At 37.1% G+C, this 21733-nt stretch overlaps 1 protein-coding gene across 1 annotated transcript in view; it reads left to right on the top strand.

Moving 5' to 3' along the window:
* The window catches only part of LOC111147526 (zinc finger AN1-type containing 3), a 346816-nt gene that overhangs the window by 257311 nt on the left and 67772 nt on the right, over nt 1-21733 (top strand). Inside the window, exon 3 of the mRNA XM_022503589.1 lies at nt 975-1157. Coding sequence (XP_022359297.1) covers nt 975-1157 — 183 coding nt within the window. The remainder of the gene's footprint in view (nt 1-974; nt 1158-21733) is intronic.

The following is a 21733-nucleotide window of genomic DNA, read 5'->3' as shown; positions in this document are numbered from 1 at the left end:
CAGATGTCCATTGACAGATGAATGGAAAAAGAAGATGTGGTATATATATACAATGGAATATTATTCAGCCATCCAAAAGAATGAAATCTTGCCATTTGTGAAAACATGGATAGAGGGTATTATAATACTAGATATAATACTAGAGGGTATTATGCTAAGTGAAATAAGTCAGTCAGAGAAAGGCAAATATATGATTTCACTCGTATGTGTAATTTAAGAAGCAAAACAGATGAACATGGAGAATGGAAGGAAAAATAAGATGAAAACATAGAGGGAGACAAACCATAAGAGACTATTTTTTAAAGATTTTATTTATTTTTTTGAGAGAGAATGAGTGAGAGAGAGGATGAGAGAGGAGAAGGTCAGAGGGAGAAGCAGACTCCCCAAGGAGCAGGGAGCCCGATGCGGGACTCGATCCTGGAAGTCTGGGATCATGACCTGAGCCGAAGGCAGTCGCTCAACCAACTGAGCCACCCAGGGGCCCCACCATAAGAGACTCTTAACTCTAGGAAACAAACGGGATTGCTAAGGGGGGGTGGGTCAGTGGGGGGAATGGGCTAACAGTGATGGGCATTAAGGAAGGCACTTGATGAATCTTAAGAAAAGGAAGGCACTTGATGTAATGAGCACTGGGTTTTCTGTGCAACTGATGACTTACTAAATTTTACCTCCAAAACTAATAATATACTATATGTTAATTAAACGGAATTTAAATAAAAAATTGGTATGCCTGCCACATTTCTGAACAATACAGGGACCATGGAAAGCTTTAATTCCAATTACCCTCCACCAATGGAAAGTATGTATGGTATATGTTTTTAACCAGTATTTTACTTCCTTTTTTCATTCAGAGTAGTCTTTATTATTGCTCCTATTACATTGAATTTTTATTTTTGTACTTTTTTTGTTTTCTAATTCCCAAGGAAATTATGAATGCCTTCATTAAACTGGTTATTATCACTCTTTCTCTTCAGATTTTCAAAAGAAACAACCAGACGATGATTCCGCTCCAAGTACAAGTAACAGCCAGTCAGATTTGTTTTCCGAAGAGACCACCAGTGACAACAACAATACCTCTATAACCACGCCAACTCTTAGTCCCAGCCAGCAGCCGCTTCCGACAGAATTGAATGTAACTTCACCAAGTAAAGAGGAGTGTAAGTGCCCACATCTTTGCAGTGTTAGACAAAGCAGCCCAAGAATCGTATCATGAGCTTCTTAGTAATGCTTTGTCTCAGAAAAAAAGATAGCCATTCTTCTAAATCAAGATTAAGTGTTGATGTTTAGGCCCAAGTCAGCCAGTTAGGGAATAAATTTTAGCTATTTTATAGAGTTTAAGGTCCTTTTAAAAGATAGCTTTTTTTGTTAACTGTCAAGGTGTGAGGTTTTGAACCAGTCTAGGGCAGTGGTTCTCAGTCTTGGCTGCAAAATAGAAGATTTTTTTTAAAAAAACAATTACAGTCTTTGGCACCATTTTCTCAGTCTAATTTTATTGACCTGGAGGGAGGCCCAGGGATTTTTCTTTATAACTCTGTAGAGGATCCTAATCTACGCTAATTGATGAGAACCACTGGTCTAGAGAACTTACTCCTAATTTAGGAACCTTGGATTGAAACCTTACTTCTGTCGCTCTTTTGGGCCTTGTATGTTTTTAGGCAATTAATGGAGATAATAACACTGTGTACTTCATAGAACATTGGGTGTTTGAAGAGAGGAGAAAATCGTTTCTCTTATTTTTCTGTAGGTTCTCAGTTATAGAGTGTTACTGTTACATATGTGATATGGAAGTCCATTGTCTACTTAACTTTTTTTGCTGGTATAGCCAACTTCTTTAGTGCACAACTATAACTAACAGTGTCTCTTGAAAATTTTAGGCACATTTTGACATACCAGTTTTTGCCTTTTAAAAAGCTTTAAATTAACAAGTTGAAATTTAATGTTTCAGATTTTATGAACATCTAGAAATCCTTGGAATATGGTAGGTTGGAATGTTCTGCCTACTAACTTTGGATTGATTAGCAGAGGACAAATTATTTATCATAAATTTGTGCACTGGGTGACACTGAAGAAGGCCAAAGTCCGTGTCCTCAAAGAATTTACTCGTTATCAGGGGACATTATATATATTTGTTATAGTATGTCAGTGGTTCTCAACCAGGAGTGATTTTTGTCCCCCATCCCCATCCTCCTAAGCATCCTACACTGCATAGGATAGCCCTCCACAACAAGGAATTATCCAGCCTAACATGTCAGTAGTGCCAAGGTTGAGAAACCCTGATACATGGTAATATGAGCCCATTTTAATTAAAGACTGTGAGTGTTGAAGAAGGGTGTTGGTTTACTGGAGAAAATTGTGCTGAAGACAGATACAAGGTGGTGAAAAGACATTTTAGAAGACAGAGTAGAATGAGCTTTAAAGGAGAGCTACATGGAGTTCTGCAGTGGCAAATAACCCCTTTGGGGCCTTTTATAGAGGACAAGGCTGGAAAGGCAGATAATAATCAAGCCAGAGAGGTTTATTTTTTTTTATTTTTTATTTTTTTAAAGATTTTTATTTATTTATTTGACAGAGAGAGCACAAGCAGGAAGAGAGGCAGGCAGAGAGAGAGGAGGAAGCAGGCTCCCCTAGAGAGCAGAGAGCCCGATGCGGGGCTCGATCCCAGGACTCTGAGATCATGACCCGAGCCGAAGGCAGTGGCTTAACCCACTGAGCCACCCAGGCGCCCCAAGCCAGAGAGGTTTAAATGCTCAGCTAAGATATTTAGGTGTTAGACAATAGTCATGTTTTTGAACAAAGAAAGTAATATTATTACAGTTTGGAGAAGTAACCTGGCAGTAATGAAAATGGAAAGGATTATACTAGAATAACATTGTAGAGGAAGGATTTTTAAAATACTGTAACCTATTGAACCAGAGGCTCAGAAGAAGGTATAGAAATCCTTTAAGAGGAGGGAAGAAGAAAAGATTAAAATGGTAGTAATATGGGGCACCTGGGTGGCTCAGTCATTAAGTGTCTGCCTTCAGCTCAGGTCATGATCCCAGAGTCCTGGGATCAAGGCCTGCATAGGTCTGCCTGCTCAGCAGGAAGCCTGCTTATCCCTTTCCCACTCCCCCTGCTTGTGTTCCCTCTCTTGCTTTCTCTCTCTCTGTCAAATAAATAGTAAATAAGTCTTAACCAAAAAGAAAATGGTAGTGATAATGTTGGGGTAATAGGTTTTGTTTTGTTTTAAAACATGTATTTGGGATCATGTACTTATTGAGAAACAGATAAAAGATATGGTCCCTTGTCTCAGAAAAACACACACCATCCATTTATACCCAGTTTTGAATAAAATGTTTTTAAGTTCACTGTGGCCTTTAGGTGAAGGACTCCTTGTTTAAGGCAAAGTTTGGAGCTGGTCAGGACCTCATTTGATTGGATTCGTATATACCAGCTTCAGTCCACAACAAACCAACCTGAATAGCCTAGTTGTGTGTGAGACTGAGATAACAATAGCTATCATTTATTGAGCACGGTGTTTGTAAGACATTGTTCTGTATGTTTTGGACATTTTCTCTTAGATGTCTCAAGATAACCCAGTGCAGTAGATATTATCATTTATCCCCATTTTAGAACTCAGGAAACAGGCACAAAGAGATCAAGTAATTTGTCTGTGGTCACAAACAACTGGGTACCAGAACCAGGATTCAAATTCAGGCATTTGACTTCAGAAACTCTGCTTTTAATCTGTTAATTCACCATGGGAAATTTAATTGCTGCAGAGAATAGAGATTTTCATGTTGCCAAAATCAACACTTCCTCTCTGTAATTAAGGTATGTGGACACTCAAATCATAACCAGAAGTTAATTTTATTAATTCATCATGAAAAATCCTGTAACAGGGATTGAAAATAAAAGTTTATACGTAGGACTATAACATTTTTCTGGAGACAGACCTTTCTGGGAAGCTAACCCATACAAGGATTTATATAGCAAATGGTAAAGTGTGGACTCACCAAGTGAAATTAAAATGAAGTGAAATTTTTTTTTTAAATTTCCCTTTATTTTTCAAGATTCTTCTGGCTGTTTTTTTTTTTTTTTAAAGATTTTATTTATTTGACAGATCACAAGTAGGCAGAGAGAGAGAGTAGGAAGCAGGCTCCCCGCTGAGCAGAGAGCCCGATGCGGGGCTCGATCCCAGGATCCTGGGATCACGACCCGAGCTGAAGGCAGAGGCTTTAACCCACTGAGCCACCCAGGTGCCCCAAAATGAAGTGAATTTTTAATTGAGTAAGGCTGATTATGAGGTGTACTCTAAGTCTATATAACGAAGGTCTTGCGTTCAATGCAAGATTCCATCTTCATGCCCTTTTCTCCCTCCTCTGCCTGGTCTTAGACCTGCTCTGAGCTTTGGAGCCCCTGGGACACAATACTTCCTGTATTTCCGTAACTTGCCAGTCTAGGCCATTGTACACTGCCATGTTTTTTCTCTTGATAAATAAATACCTTTAGTCTGAGTAAGGATGTCTCCTAGTTCTAGTAGCTTCAGATCTATTCTCTCTGATGACATCACTGCTTTAAACCATTGTGTGTTTATCTTAAGTTAAATTTACTGAAACTAATCTTATTTCCTAATGCTTATAAGGCTCATTGTAATCCTCAGGTTTTCATAGATCTGAGGAATTGAGGAGATTTGCTATTCTGAGATATGATGATGACTTTCATGTTTAAGTGGGCGGGTTGAGTTGGAGTCTAGCAGAGGGAAGTCAAAGTTAGCTTCATGCAGTTGGGAGATGATCATTGAAACCTTACTGGTTAAATGAGATTGGTAAGGATGAAAGCAAGAAAAAGCAGTGAGAACAGAACCTTGAGAGTGAAATAAAAAAAGAGGAGGCAACTGAAGAAGTTGAAGAGGAGAATGATAGTGGGCAAGTTCACAGAGGCCAAGGAACAAATTGCAGCTTATGGTGTGCTCTTTCATAGTAATAATGAAGATGTAAGCTCGCATTTATGAAGTGTTTGCTGTTTTCTTAGCACTTTCCTAATCTCTTTACATGTACTAACATTTAATTTTCGCAGAGTCCTATAAGGTAGGTGCTTTTATTATCCTCTTTTATAGATGAGGAAGATAAAGGATAGACAGGTTCATGACTTCAGTCCAAAGTTCCAGAGCTTCTCCTTCACAGTATAGTTCATGTTCAGCCCACTAATTTCGCTTCAAAGTCTGTGCTTGCAACCACTATAGAATATTACCTCATCGTTAAAATGCTGCTGCTGTCAAAAGACGAGAGATTTGGATTTGATGATCATGAGACTGATTACCTAAATGTAAGCTATTTAATAATCTATTGTAGATTTTTTTGTATGTTCATTTAGGGTCTTTGCTGAGAGCCTCCTAGTTAGGCAATAGTTTAAGCTCTGGGTACAGAAATGAGTAAGATTAAGTCTCTAGCCGCAAGGAGGTCACCTTTTCAAATACATATGCCTCTCCCTGAAATTCTGGCTTTTTCTCTGACATGGGTACAGAAGAATTTGGGGGTATAATGGAGGAGGCAGCAGGAGCAGTGGTCAGTTAGCATGTCATTTGCAAAAGCTTTCTCACTGAAAGCTTTTTGAAACCAATGTGTGCCCGATTTGTGGGTAGGGTATATAGGGACGAAGTACATCAGCTGTGATGTATCTCGTAAAAGCAGCGTGGAGGAAGTGGAGGCAGGAGATTACTTACACAGATCTTTAGTGTCCTTGGGACTGGAATTTCATCCGTTGGTCCTTCATAGCTTTCCTTATATAGAGGTATGGAGATGTAGGAAATGGGATTTTGGATTGCAAATCCAAGTACCACATAATTTGTTAACTATACAGTAATTATGAATCTCTTGTTATTGTGTAGGACTGGAGTGCTGTGAATTCTTTAGGACTTGTGAAAAGGTTTTACATTTTCTGTAATAAGAGAATGAGTATTGTTTATATCTGGTCTTTGCTTCTCACTGTCAAATCAATATACCAAAAGAAAAGTGGTGACATTAATGCAGTTTAGAAAAGATTGCAGGTAGAGTTCATAACTACGACAAGAGTGTATAAAGCAAAGAAACAGTACAGATTTTTTATTCAAAAGCATTTCTTAAAACACCTGATTGAAGGGCAAATAAAATAGATACCAAAAGCTCCAAATAACATATTTTTTGTCCACCTCCCCACACACACACTTCTTCCTTTCCATAGTGTATGTGTACAGAAAGTCTGTGGAAGTTTAGTCATTAGAAACTTTAAAAAAAGAAAAAAATGTCAGTGTAAACAAAACTCAAATAGTGATCAAAGGACTTGTCATATTATTTAAATGCTTTAATAAGGGTAACCAGTTAGCACTAGAGTACTCATCAAGTACCAGGCACTATTCGAAATACTTTATCTGTATTAACCTACTTTATTGTCACAATTACCCTTGTATGGTGGGGACTGTAGCCATATCTGTTTCACAGATGTGGAGATGGAGGTACAGATGATTCATTGTCTTGCCCCAAGATCACAGAGCAGCATGAACTTCTGGCATCACACCAGAGCTTCCTATCTCTGTAGTGAGTTATAGTGTAAAGGACATTGCATGCAAATGTAAGCTACGGAGGAAGAAGAACAAAATAATAACAACAACAACAACAACAACAACAAAAAACCTAACTATTTTTCTCCTTTGGCTGTTATTCATTGTTCTCCCAATTTCCAAGGCTTTCATAGAGGTGATAAACTATGATTTGTATCGTGACCCAACTTTTAAAGAGAAAGGATAATGTTAGATTGTAGCTAAAACACTGGAACCAGTTGTTGTTTTATTGTTAAATTAGTGGCATGCTGACTGGTCACCTTAAGTCAGAGCCTTATCAGATTGGACCTAAAAGATGAAGAAAATGCACTCTCTCCTGTAAATCAGCTTTCTTGTTACCCTGGGTGTCTCTACTTATGACATGTTTCGGAGATTTCTGATGTGCATGCCTATGTAGGTTTTGAATTTTGTTTTTTTCCTAGTCCCACTACATATTGAATAGAAATTGAGGTGTTACGGGAGAGTTGGCTGGTCTGTTTCTTTTAGGCAGGAGAGGAAGAGAACTAATGGCCAGACAGAGTTGATATCCATACCTGATACTGGGGAAGAGTAATGGCAAGAAATGGGCTTGTATTCAAGTATTCTGACATTCTAATCTAGCAGTTAGAGAGGGCCCGCCTCATACAGAATACTTTCCTAGCTCTGTCGAGGTACATAGTAAGAAATAAACAGTAGCCAATACATACATAAAACTATAGTTTACAAGAGGAATTGGCAAAATACAGCTCATGGGCCACATCCAGACCATCAATTGTTTTTGTATGGTCTGAGAGCTAAAAAGTGGTTTTAGATGGATGAAAAAAAGCCAAACAATGTTTTGTGACTTTTAAAAATTACATGAAGTGTTCAAAAGTTTTACTGGAACACAGCCAAGCTCATTATTTATGTATGGTGTCTGTGGCTGCTTCTGCAATACAACAGCAGAATTGGGTAGTTACTACAAAGACCCAGTGGTTCTTTACAGAAAAAGTTTGCTAACCACTGTTTAACAAAGCACTTTAACAAACATTTTCCTGGGATCATCCTGACAGTGTGCAGCGTAGGCATGGGTACTCTCCTTCCTGTTCCACAAATGAGAAAACAGTTTGCGTGGTACTTTCCTTTGAGTCACATGTCAGGACTGGCACTCACCTCTGGGCCTTTTTCATTCATAATACTCAAGATTTTTCATACTCTTCTCTACTGCATCTATCCAGGAGATGCTTTTGTTATAGCCAAAAGAAAACATAGAGAAAAAGTGAGAACCATACTAACCAGCATGTTAATGAAGATTGTTAATGATGAAAGCTTCATTTCCAAGTGCTGGCTGGATTTTCTTTTAATTATGACAGTGATTCCCAGAATAGAAATTTGAGAACATTCTTTATCTGTGGTTAAATTAATTTGGTTGAATAGGGAGATTTCCATTGTTTCCTTGGAAACTGGTTCTTGGTGGTACCCCAGCTCTCTCAGGCATTTAGAAAGTAAAATAAAATAGTACTGCATTTTAACAGATTTCCTTGCCAGACTGCCTTTGGGTCTTTTTTGCACATGCGTTGGGTGGGCTTCACTGGCTACTAGTCTTCAGTCCTGTCTGAGAATCCCTTGTCTATCCCCTGGAAAATTAATATCACAGCCACCAAGTAGCTAGATTGTTTGTTTTTACCAATTAAGTTTCTCATAATCTTTCAGTGAAACTAGTTTTCCCTTTTTTGGACCATTCCGACTTCAGAAGACCAGATAGATATTGGGCATAACAGACTAGCTTATTCTAGGAGAATATTTAGAAAATATTACCTATTAAAAAAAATACTTTATGACTTCCTGGTGGGTTGGTTTTAAATGAAATATGGTGGGGAGATTTATTTACAGTTCTCTCTGTATGTGTCTTTCTTTTCCCTTTTCTCTAATGAAGCTCAAAGCATCAGGCCGTTTATCAGAGATAATTATACAACAGATGGAGCTTTTCTGATATATAATAGTCTCAAAGTGGAAGATTCTTTCCCATAATGAAGAATGCCCAAACTTTAAATGTCTCTTTTGATTTTAATTTAAAGGTTTTTTTTTTTTTCCAGTGCATTTATTTATCCTGGAGCTGATTTTATAAAGCGTGCTGCTTTTATTATAGCTGTCTACTAAAAAGATTGATACTTTGCAGTACAGTATGATAACATACAGTTATAGGCTGTATTGAATCACATGGCTGTAATTTACCAGGAATCAATGTATGGGATCATTAAATTAATTCTTGTCAAAAAGCAGAAGGACTTGAGCAGTTTAGCAGTAATTTTTAATCAAAATTATTTCTGTTCCATAATGTTAGCTGGGTTGAAACTTGTTGAGGCACTTAAACTATCATCTGACCTTCAAGTTGTAGTCAAAATAAAGGCCAAATTAAATTAGAACCATGAGTTTTAAATTACTCATTTGCTGGCTTTTTGTTCCTTGAGAGTATTAATTGTATTTTTAAAGTATACAAGTAAAACAGAGACATACAGGTTTATATAGAATAGAAGGTGAAAACACTCTTTTCACACCTCTGTCCCTAGTCCGCCACTAAATTCCCATTCTTTCCAATGATAATCACTGTTTATTCATTTTGGGTTATATATTCTTTATTAGTGCAGCTATATATATGTTTGCATACCTAAAGATTTTCTTCATTTTTATACAGATGAGAACATACTGTATATTGTGGTTTGCTTTTTTAATTTAAAAGTATATATTTTTTTAATGATTTATTTATCTTAGAGAAGAGAACTCGAGCTTGAGTGCACAGAGGGGAGGGGCAAAGTCGAGAGAGAGAATTTCAAGTGGACTCCATGCTCCATGTGGAGCTCAATGCCTGGCTTGATCTCACAACCCTGAAATTGCAATCTGAGCCGAAACTGAGAGTCAGATGCTTACCTAACTGACCCACCCAGGTTCCCCAATGGTATATTTTAGTCCAGATTAACCATAAAGGTCTGTGTAATTCTTTGTAAACTGCTTCAAAGTATTTCATGTTTTTATTATTAATTTCTCTTTTCAGGCATTTCTGATATTCCACTACTATAAACCGTGTGAAGTAGACATTTTTGTACATGACTAATAGTGCATGTGTCATTTTTTAATGATAAATACATGGAGGAGGAAACAGGAAATCAGAGAATATGTATATTTTAACTTTTGATATGCATGGGCAAATTCATTTCCAAAATGACATTACTGTTTTATAGTATGTGTTTTAAGAATAGTATTTGAGAGTGCTTCCCATGCTTTTACTAGTGTTAAGTGTTCTAGGGGGAGGGAGGCAGTACATAAAAGAATAGCTTATTGCATTCCTCTGACATCTCCTGGTAGTGAGAGTGAGCACTGCTGCATATGTTTCTTGACTGTTTATGTCTCCAGTGATCTGCCTATCTGTATTCTTACTTATTTTTTAATTAACTGTCTTTTTCTTACTCATTTGTAGGAACTTTAAGTCTTCTGTCGCTTATCTTGCAAATGTTTTCTTCTGGTGTGTCACGTGACTCTTAATTTAATTTGGGTGTCTTGTGTTTCATTAGAAAATTTACAGATGCTTTTCAAAGTCAGGTCTTTGGTGTTTTGTCTTCTACTTTGTGTCTTTTTAAAAAAAAATTACATATAGTGTATTATTTGTTTCAGGGTATAGGTCTGTGATATATCAGTCTTACACAATTCACAGCGCTCACCATACCATGTACCCTTCCCCCAGCCATCCCATCCTTCCCATCCTCCTCCCCTCCCCTTTAGCAACCCTCTGTTTCCTGAGATTAAGAGTCTCTTACGGTTTATCTCCCTCTCTGGTTTTGTCTTGTTTCATTTTTCCCTCCCTTCCCTTATGATCCTCTGTCTTGTTTCTCAGATTCTGAGATCATATGATAATTGTCTCTCTCTGATTAACTTATTTCACTTAGCATAATAACCTCTAGTTCCATCCGAGTTGTTGCAAATGACAATATTTTGGGTTTTTTTAAAGATTGTATTTATTTATTTGACAGAAAGATATCACAAGTAGGCAGAGAGGCAGGCAGCGAGAGAGAGAGAGGGAGAGGGGAAAGCAGGCTCCCTGCCGAGCAGAGAGCCCGATGCGGGGCTCGATCCCAGGACCCTAGGATCATGACCCAAGCTGAAGACAGAGGCTTTAACCCACTGAGCCACCCAGGCACCCCAATATTTTGGTTTTTTGATGGCTGCATAATATTCCATTTTATTTTTTTTTTAAAGATTTTTTATTTATTTATTTGACAGAGATCACAAGCAGGCAGAGAGGCAGGCAGAGAGAGAGGAGGAAGCAGGCTCCCTGCTGAGCAGAGAGCCCGATGTGGGGCTCGATCCCAGGACCCTGAGATCATGACCTGAGCCGAAGGCAGCGGCTTAACCCACTGAGCCACCCAGACGCCCAATATTCCATTTTATATATGTACCACATCTTCTTTATCCATTCACCTGTTGATGGGCATCTAGCTTCTTTCCATAGTTTGGCTACTTTGGACATTGCTGCTATAAATATTGTGCTGCGCATGCCCCTTCAGATCACTAACTTTCTATCTTTAGGGTAAATACCCAGTAATGCCATTGCTGGTTCATAGGGTAGCTCTATTTTCAACCTTTTGAGGAGCCTCCATACTGTTTTCCAGAGTGGCTGCACCAGCTTGCTTTCCCCCAACAGTGTAGGAAGGTTCCCCTTTCTCCACATCCTCACCAGCACCTGTCATTTCCTGACTGGTTAATCAGCCATTCTGACTGATGTGAGGTAGTATCTCACTCTGGTTTCAATTTGTATTTCCCTGATGCTGAGTGATGTTGAACACTTTTTCACATGTCTGTTGGCCATTTGGATGTCATCTTTGCAGAAATGTCTGTCCATGTTTTCTGCCCATTTCCTGATTTGTTCTTTGGGTGTTGAGTTTGTTAAGTCCTTTATAGATTTTGGCTACTATCCCTTTATCTGATAGGTCATTTGCAAATATCTTCTCCCATTCTGTCCATTGTCTTTTGGTTTTGTTGACTGTTTCCTTCTTTGTGCAAAAGCTTTTGATCTTGATGAAGTCCCAAGAGTTCATTTTTGCCCTTGCTTCCATTGCCTTTGGCAATGTGTCTTGGAAGAAGTTGCTGCTGCTGAGGTCAAAGAGGTTGCTGTCTATGTTCTCTTCAAGGATTTTGATGAATTCCTGTCTTACATTGAGGTCTTTCATCCATTTTAAGTCTGTTTTTATGTGTGGTATAAGGAAATGGTCCAGTTTCATTCTTCCGTATTGTGGCTGTCCAATTTTCCCAACATCATTTGTTGAAGAGATTATCTTTTTTCCATTGGACATTCTTTCCTGCTTTGTCAAAGATTAGTTGACCATAGAGTTGAGGTCCAGTTTTTGGGCTCTCTCTTCTGTTGCATTAATCTATGTGTCTGTTTTTGTGTCAGTACCATACTGTCTTGATGATTATAGCTTTGTAATAGAGTTTGAAGTCTGGAATTGTGATGCTGCCAACTTTGGTTTTCTTTTTCAATATTCCTCTAGCTATTTGGGCTCTTTTGTGGTTCCATATAAATTTTAGCATTATTTGTTCCACTTCTTTGAAAAAAGTTGATGGTATTTTGATAGGGATTGCATTAAATGTATAAATTGCTCTAGGTAGCATAGGCATTTCAACACTATTTATTCTTCCAGTCCATGAGCACAGAATGTTTTTCCATTTCTTTGTGTCTTCTTCAGTTTCTTTCATGAGTACTTTATAGTTTCTGAGTATAGATTTTTTTGCCTCTTTGGTTAGGTTTATTCCTAGGTATCTTATGGTTTTGAGTGCAATTGTAAATGGGATCGACTCCTTAATTTCTGTTTCTTCTGTCTTGCTGTTGGTGTATAGAAATGCAGTTGATTTCTGTGCATCAAATTTATATCCTGACACTTTACTGAATTCCTGTATGAGTTCTAGCAGTTTGGGAGTGGAGTCTTTTGGGTTTTTCACAGAGTATCATGTCATCTGCAGAAAGTGATTGTTTCGCTTCTTCTTTGCGGATTCAGATGCCTTTAATTTCTTTTTATTGTCTGATTGCTGGGGCTGGACTTCTAGTACTGTGTTGAATAGCAGCGGTCATAGTGGACAACCCTGCTGTGTTTCTGACCTTTGGGGAAAAGCTCTCAGTTTTTTCCCATTGAGAATATTCACTGTGGGATTTTCATAGATGGCTCTTAGGACATTGAGATATGTACCCTCTATCCCTACATTGTGAAGAGATTTGATCAAGAAAGGATGCTGTACTTTATCAGATGTTTCTTCTGCATCTATTGTGAGAGTATCATATGATTCTTACTCTTTCTCTTATTAATATATTGTATCACCAGATTGATTTGCAAAGGTTGAACGAGCCTTGCAGCCCAGGAATAAATCCCACTTGGTCGTGGTGAATCATCCTTTTAAGGTACTGTTGGATCTTATTGGCTAGTATTTTGGTGAGAATTTTTGCACCCATGTTCATCAAGGATATTAGTCTATAATTCTCCTTTTTGATGGGGTCTTTGGTTTTGGGATCAAGGTAACGCTGTCTTCATAAAATGAATTTGGAAGTCTTCCTTCCATTTCTGTTTTTTGGAACAGTTTCAGGAGAGTAGTTATTAATTCTTCTTTAAATGTTTGGTACAATTCCCCTGGGAGGTCACCTGGCTCTGGGCTCTTGTTTGTTGGGAGATTTTTGATGACTGCTTCAATCTCCTTACTGGTTGTGGGTATGTTCAGGTTTTCTATTTCTTCCTGGATTAGTTTTGGTGGTTTATGTCTCCCTAGGAGTGCATCCATTTTTTCCAGATTGTCTAATTTGCTGGCGTCTAGTTGCTCATAATATGTTCTTACGATTGCTTTTATTTCTTTGGTATTGGTTGTGATCTCTCCTCTTTCATTTCTGATTTTACTAATTGGGGTCCTTCTCTTTTCTTTTTGATTATTCTGGCCAGGGGTTTCTCAGTCTTAATAATTCTTTCATAGAACCAGCTTCTAGTTTCATTGATTTGTTCTACTGTTCTTTTGGTTTCTAGTTCATTGATTTCTGCTCTGATCTTTATTACTTCTCTTCTCTTGCTTTAGGCTTCTGCTTCTGCGTTTAGGGTTTCTTTGTTGTTCTTTTTCCATCCCCTTTAGGTGCAGGGTTAGGTTGTGTTTTTGAGACCGTTCTTATTTCTTGAGAAAGGCTTGGATTACTATATTCTTTCCTCTTAGGACCACCTTTGCTGTGTCCCCAAGATTTTGGACAGTTGTGTTTTTTTTTTTTTTTTTTTATTTTTTAAAGATTTTATTTCTTTATTTGAGAGAGAGCATGAGAGGGAAGAAGGTCAGAGGGAGAAGCAGACGTCCCCTGGAGCTGGGAGCCTGATGCGGAACTTGATCCTGGACTCTGGAATCATGACTTGAGCCGAAGGCAGTTGCTTAACCAACTGAGCCACCCAGGAGCCTGACAGTTGTGTTTTCATTTTCATTTGTTTCCATGAATTTTTAAATTCTTCTTTAATTTCCTGGTTGACACATTCATTCTTTAGTAGGATGCTCTTTGGCCTCCATGTATTTAAGTTCTTTCCAACTTCCTCTGTTGGTTGAGTTCTGGTTTCACAGCTTTGTGATCTGACAATATGCAGGGAATGATCCCAATCTATGGTACCAGTTGAGACCTGATTTGTGACCCAGGATGTATCTATTCTGATGAATGTTGCATATGCACTAGAGAAGAATGTGTATTCTGTTGCTCTGGGATGGAATGTTTTGAATATATCTGTGATGTCCATTTGGTCCAGTATGTCATTTAAAGCCTTTATTTCCTTGTTGATCTTCTGCTTAGATGATCTGTCCATTTCAATGAGGGGAGTATTAAAGTCCCCTACTATTATTGTATTATTGTCGATGTGTTTCTTTGATTTTGTTATTAACTGGTTTGTATAATTTGCTGCTCCCATGTTAGGGGCATAGATATTTTAAATTGTTAGATCTTCATGTTGGAGAGACCCTTTAAGTATGACATACTATCCTTCCTCATCTCTTATTATAGTTTTTGGCTTAGAATATAATATATCCGATATAAGGATTGCCACCCCAGCTTTCTTCTGATGTCCATTAGCATGGTAAATTGTTTTCAACCCCCTCACTTTAAATATGGAGGTGTCTTTGGGTCTAAAATGAGTTTCTTACAGACAGCATATTGATGGGTTTTGTTTCTTTGAATCCATTCTTATACCCTGTGTCTTCTGATTGGGGCATTTAGCCCATTAACATTCAGGGTAACTATTGAAAGATATGAATTTAGTGCCATTGTATTGCCTGTGAGGTGACTGTTACTATATATTGTCTCCTTTCCCTTCTGGTCTATGTTACTCTTTTAGGCACTCTTTTGTTTGGAGGACCCCTTTTAATATTTCCTTTTGGGCTAGTTTGATGTTTGCAGATTCTTTTAATTTTCGTTTTTCCTGGAAGCTTTTTATCTCTCCTTCTATTTTCAGTGACAGCCTTGCTGGATCTAGTATTCTTGGCTGCATTTTTTTCTTGTTTAGTGCTCTGAATATATCATGCCAGTCCTTTCTGGCCTGCCAAGTCTCCGTGGATAGGTCTGCTGCCAATCTACTATTTCTACCGTTGTAGGTTACAGACCTCTTGTCCGGAACTGCTTTCAGGATTTTTTTCTTTGTCTCTGAGACTTGTAAGTTTTACTATTAGATGATGGGGTGTTGACCTATTTTTATTGATTTTGAGGGGGATTTTCTGTGCCTCCTGGATTTTGATGTTTGTTTCTTTCTCCAAATTAGGTAAGTTCTCTGCTATAATTTGCTCAATATACCTTCTGCCTCTCTCCTCTTCTGGGATCCCAATTACTCTACTGTTTCATCTCATGGTATCACTTATCTCTTGAATTCTCCCCTTATGATCAGTCGTTCTTTATCTCTCATTTCCTCAGCTTCTTTCTTCTTCATCGTTTGCTCTTCTCTATCACTAATTCTCTCTTCTGCCTCATTTATCCTAGCAGTAAGAGCCTCCATTTTTTATTGCACCTCATTAATAGCTTTTTTGGTTTCAACTTGGTTAGATTTTAATTGTTTTATTTCTCCAGGAAGGGATTCTCTTGTATATTCTGTGGTTTTTTTTTCAAGTGAAGCTAGTATCTTTGTAATCGTAATTCTGAACTCTGGTTCTAGCATCTTACTAATGTCTATATTTATTAGGTCCTTCGCAGTCGGTACTGCCTCTTGTTCTTTTTTTGAGGTGAGTTTTTCTGCTTTGTCGTTTTGTCCAGAGAAGAACAGATGAATGAGACAACAAAATGCTGAAAAAGTAAGAGTAACCCCAGAAAAACATACACTAAAATCAGAGTAGACCCAAAACCAGGGGGAAAAGAAAGGGGGAGACAGAAATGATCAGGCTGGTGACTAGAACAGAGCCACACACTTGATTTTGGGTGTATTTTGGTCTGTTAGAAGAAACTGCCTCCGAAAATTTTAAAGAAAGAAAAACTTACATATATACAAATAAGGGTAAATATGGTGAAGGGATGGACTATAACTGTAAAGATGAAAATTTAAAATGATTTTTAAAAAGGAATTGATAAGTTGGTTGAAAAAACAAAGAAAAAAGTTAAATTAAGGAGAGAATGTGTTCAGGCGGGAGAATAGAACAAAGCTATACACTAAATTTAGGGTATATTTTGTTCTGTTAGAAGAACTGTATCCCAAAATTTTAAAGAAAGAAAAAACTTGGGACGCATGTGTGGCTCAGTTGGTTAAGCGGCTGCCTTCGGCTCAGGTCATGATCCCAGCATCCTGGGATCGAGTCCTACATCAGGCTCCTTGCTCGGCAGGGAGCCTGTTTCTCCCTCTGCCTCTGCTGCCACCCTGCCTGCCTGTGCTCGCTCGCTGTCTCTCTCTGGCAAATAAATAAATATAATCTTAAAAAAAAAAAAAAAAGAAAAAAGTTTATACAAAATACAAGGTTAAGTACAATGAAGGGATAGAGAGAGAATAGGACTATAAAAATGAAAGTTAAAAAGGATTTTAAGAAAGGTACTGATAAGATATTGGTTAAAATAGGAAACAGGAGAATTTTTTAAAAAATAGAAAAAGAAAAAAATAAAAATTTTAAAAATTTGACTTTGAAAGAACTAACGAATCATGGGAAAAAAGCCATGAAGTCTGTGTACTGCTGTATTCCCCTAGTCCTGGAGTTTTGCAGTTCTCCTTTATGGGTAAACTTGGTCTTGGCTGGATGTTCTTGCTGATTTTGTGGGGGAGGGGACTCTTCCAGTAATTCTCAAAAGTCAAGTCAGTAATTCTCAAAAGTCTTGGTCTTTTGTTTGCTACATTTATTTCTTTCTTAGAAGGCTTTCTGTACTACCAGTTAAAAAAAAGGTTTTTATGTAATTTGATACTTTTATAGTTTATCTTTTTCTATATTTAGCTCTTGAATACATCTGGATTTATTTTGTATATGGTATTTATTTTGTATATGATATATATCAGTTTACCTTTATAATTTTTGCTAATGGAGAATCAGTTATCTCAAAACCATTTTTAAAGAGACCTGGTTTGAGGGATGCCTGGGTGGCTCAGTTGGTCAAGCATCAGACTCTTGGTTTTGGTTCAGGTCATCATCTTAAGGTTATGAGATCAAGCCCTACATTGCTCCCATGTTAGGGGCATAGATATTTTAAATTGTTAGATCTTCATGTTGGAGAGACCCTTTAAGTATGACATACTATCCTTCCTCATCTCTTATTATAGTTTTTGGCTTAGAATATAATATATCCGATATAAGGATTGCCACCCCAGCTTTCTTCTGATGTCCATTAGCATGGTAAATTGTTTTCAACCCCCTCACTTTAAATATGTAGGTGTCTTTGGGTCTAAAATGAGTTTCTTACAGACTTACAGACTGAACTTGGAGTCTGCTTGAGATTCTTTCCCTCTCCCTCTCCCCCCGCTTCTGTTCCTCCCCTTCCTTGCTCTCATACATTGTCTCTAAATAAATAAAGTTTTTAAATAGGCCTGATTTGAAATGCCATTATTGTTATATAAACATATGTGTGTTTGGGGGATCTTTTATTTTGTTCTGTTGGTCTACTTTTATATTCCTAAGACTGGAATATAGCTTTGTGGTATGTATTGCTATCTGATAGAGTCAGTCCCCTTAGATTATTTTTTTCTAGATTTTGTTGGCTATTCTTTTGTATTTTCTCTTCTTGATGAATTTATGCTTAGTTTATCAAGCTGTATTAACAGTTACAGTGTGATTTTGATTGGGATTATATTGAATCCATAGATTGATTTCGGAATAATTGACATTTTAATAGAATCTAGGGTCTTCTCATATAGGAATCTTACTTGTTTTCATTTATTCAAACCTTATTTTTTTCAGCTTTATTTATTTTTTTCTTTTTTTCTAAGTAATAGGTAATAGGAATAATCTAAGTAATAGTACTATGTCTAGTAGTATTTCACCAATATAGTATTTGCTGCAGGGTTTTCTTTTGTAGATATTACTAGTTTAAGGAAATTCTTCTGTTTATGGTTTGTTAACTTTGTTTTTTTTTTGTTGTTGTTGTTGTTTTTTAAATCTGAAAAGAAGGTTGAATGTTCTAAAGTACCTTTTTAGCATCTGTGGAGATGATCATTTGGAGTTCTCCTTAGGAATATAATCTTCTTAATTTAATGGACTTCTGGGGTCAAACTATTTTTGCATTCCTTGAATTAAACCCTACTAGTTCTTTTAGTGTACTGCCCAGCTTCAGATGCTAATTTTATTTTAGGTGTTACATGTTTCTAATAAGTGAGTTAATTTTGTGTATGGTGGATATGCTATGCCTGTCTAGTTTTGGTATCAGTTACTTTAATCTTATAGAAGGCTTTTCACCTTTTCCTGTTCTGTAAAGAAATTTTTGTCTTATGTTCTCATTTTATGTAATGTATCTATTATTTGAAAGCTTGAAGAACTTACTCATAAAACTGATTGGCCTGATACTGATATTGGACTAGTCATAGTTTGTTCCTCATTTGAAGTCAATTTTGATAATACTGTTAATAAAAATGTCAGTTTCATCTAGATATCTAAATTTATTGGAATACATAACTTTCATTTATTAACTCTAGAGTATATAGTATACCAAGTACATAAACTAAATGTTTTTCTTACTCTGATACTGGTTCTGTTTCCTAAGTTGTCTTTGTTATGATCCTCTAGTTAACTCAGTGGAGAAATATTAAAGGTCTGGGAAGTTATCATTGTCACCATTGTTCTTGGTCATATCTTGCTTCTAATCTTGTCCATGTCCAGATGAGTTTCCTATTGATAACATTAAACAAGAAGGGAAATTCTTCAATTGATTTATCATCACCTGTCTGGTCATTCAGATTCAAGCATTCTCCCCTGGAATCTGCACCATCATTGTATTTGATCTGTCTACCCATTTCAGCAGTGATGCTCAGCTCTGAGCCAAGGTAGTCCCTTTTGTCCTCAGAAGACATCCTGGCACTTGTCTTACCATTTTTATTCATGCTATTAGAAGCCATCTCAAAACCATTTTATCCACACTATTTGCTTCCTTCAAGGAATTCTTGTATTTTTTACCTGTAACATTTAATCCTATATTATTTTGGTTGCTCTTTGGCCAGATAATGTCATCTCCTTATCCCAGCTTATAGGTAAACCCAGAATTAGCAGAGACTTTATTGTATGTTGCTTTGTTCTTCCCCAGAGCACCCAGTACAGTGCTTTACAAGGTAATGCTCAGTAAATGGTTATTGATTTAAACACTTTGAAAAGTTTTCTAATTCTTCTTCCTTTACAAAACCTAATTCATGTGTTTTGGTACATTAAAGAGAGGTTTGTTATTGCCTGAACCTGATTGGGAACAACTTACTTAATATTCTTTTATTATTTTCTGTGACTGTGCTATTCAGTATCCCCAAGATGAAGCAACTCAAAAAGGCAGTTTCCCTTCCAAAGTGTGAAATTTGGTTGCCTTGTTGTGGTGACAGTTCATCTCTTTTAACCACCAGAGCTTTTGGAGTAATGGAAGACTGTCTTTTTGTCTCTTCTTCCTCCCTCCTTCCCTTCCTTCCTTTCTTCCTTCCTTCTTTCCTTCTTTCATTGTGCAAATAGCTACTTGCTTATTGTGAAGTAACAGTTTTTGCTTACATATTTCTTTTGTCACCTGAATTACCCCTTCAGGATTCCCCTTTGCCAGACAGAAGACTAGCAGACTTTAAACACTCATGTTTAAGGGTCCCTTAAGAAGTCTGCAAATCGAAAAACTTGTTTCCCATAAAGATTTCATTAGGCACCTAGGAGATTATACAGTTACTGATAATCAGATTAGGTTTTGAAGTAACATTATTACTGCCCCCCTCTCTGCAAATGCAGATTTTTGTTTTATGTTCTTATTAAATGAAGTGCTCTGTACTTTGCTATGAAAGTAAAGGTCACTGTGAACAGCTACATTTCACACAGCTTTAGCCCTTTGTGGTTGTCATATTTTTCTTTCGTGTAGATACAGGTAACGGGTGAAACTGTGCTGAATTTAAACTAAATGGAAGCTTTATTATGACAGAAGTGTGTAGGGGCATCTATTTGGGTGTGTTAGAAGTAGTTATTTTAACCTTATATTTTAATTGTTTGTGAACTTCTAAAATTCTTAGCTGCCAATGCCAAAAATGACTACATATAACTTCCATTTCTGTTCACATGCTGTGTGATTTCATAAACTATTTCACTTTTTGATCTATCAAAAGGACATTTTTTTAGATTTTGTAAAAGCAATAGATGCCATCTTTGTAAGGACATTTTTACATTCCAAAATATGAACAGTATGAACTCAGTATAAACACTTTTCTACATACATAATACTTTTCTACACTACATAAACTGTATGAACACTTTCCTAGATGATTCAAATCGTGGCATTTTCAACTATTATTTTGGCAAAGGGAGGTCCCTTTAGCAAGACCTGTTAGCAGTCATTTCTGTAAAATAAGAAGGTTAGACACAAAGACCCTCCATTCAGTGTCACTGTGGGCGCTTTGCCCGCTGTGGTATGGTGACCCATAGGGGAGGCTCAGCTAAGGACCAAGGAGAAGGGTCCTGTATTCAAAATTCTTTTTAAATGTCCATAGGGCAATACCTATGGGATAAGTAGAACTCTTTTTCCATTTTCTCTGACGCTTCTTTTGAAGAACATGTACAAGTCACCTCCCTTTCCGAGGAAGGTATTGCAGCCTTGCAGTTGCTGATGCGGGCCACGATTTTGAGAACGTTCTTGGTAGCTGAACTATGTTAAAAATAAAAGTTCTTCTATTGCTGAGTGGTTTCTCCATTAATGTTGTTATGAGATTCATGCTCATGTTGATGGTAAAATGCAAATACAGAAATCTGTTTGGGGTGTTAGTTATACCTGTAAATAGTCAGAACTGAAGCCTAAATTGAAGAAGTGACAGCTCCTGATTTCATATCCATATTAAATATGCTTTATCACAGAGAGAAACAACAATATTTTTGAGAGGTCAAAAATATCACCTGCCTAATAGTTCTACTTTTAGATAGAAACAAGTATCTAAAAGTAGAACTATTAGGCAGGTGATATTTTTGACCTCTCAAAAAAGGGTTCTAGTTTTGATCCCTAAGATGGTGGTGTCTTAGAATTTCAGTGTTAATTGCTATTGGACTTTATCACATTTTGGAATTTTGGTGTCCGATATTTTCAGTTTTTTAATATATTGGAAGCTCTGTTTTAGTCATAAAAAGGTTCTGGGTGAGAGATCATATCTGAAAAGCTGAAATCAAACATTTAATGGCTCAATTTTTTTAATTCCTCGAATCATGTTTTTACATGATTATAAGTAGTAGAAATGTATATATAAATGTATGTAAGTAGTAGAAATGGAATACCCTGGGTTGATATGACTGTAGAGTTTTCCACTACCCCTTGCCTTTCTTTGTTTCCTCAAATAGTTAACATTTTATGGAGAAGAGGCTAGACATTTTACTGTTATTAATGGTGGTGCATCCAGTTGGTTTCTCTAAGACCAGAATAAACCAATTGGCATGTGAGGAAGGTATGGAGAAAGTGGAAAGTGTATTAACCTTTAGGTTCATTGTTTTGTTCTATATCAGTGGTTCTCAAAGGGGACTTGTAGAGGTTCCTAAGACCCATTC

Source organism: Enhydra lutris, unplaced genomic scaffold (genome assembly GCF_002288905.1).
Source record: "Enhydra lutris kenyoni isolate GAN:26980312 unplaced genomic scaffold, ASM228890v2 scaffoldscaffold17, whole genome shotgun sequence".
Classification (NCBI taxonomy): domain Eukaryota; kingdom Metazoa; phylum Chordata; class Mammalia; order Carnivora; family Mustelidae; genus Enhydra; species Enhydra lutris.
This window is presented reverse-complemented; position numbering and strand designations above follow the sequence as displayed.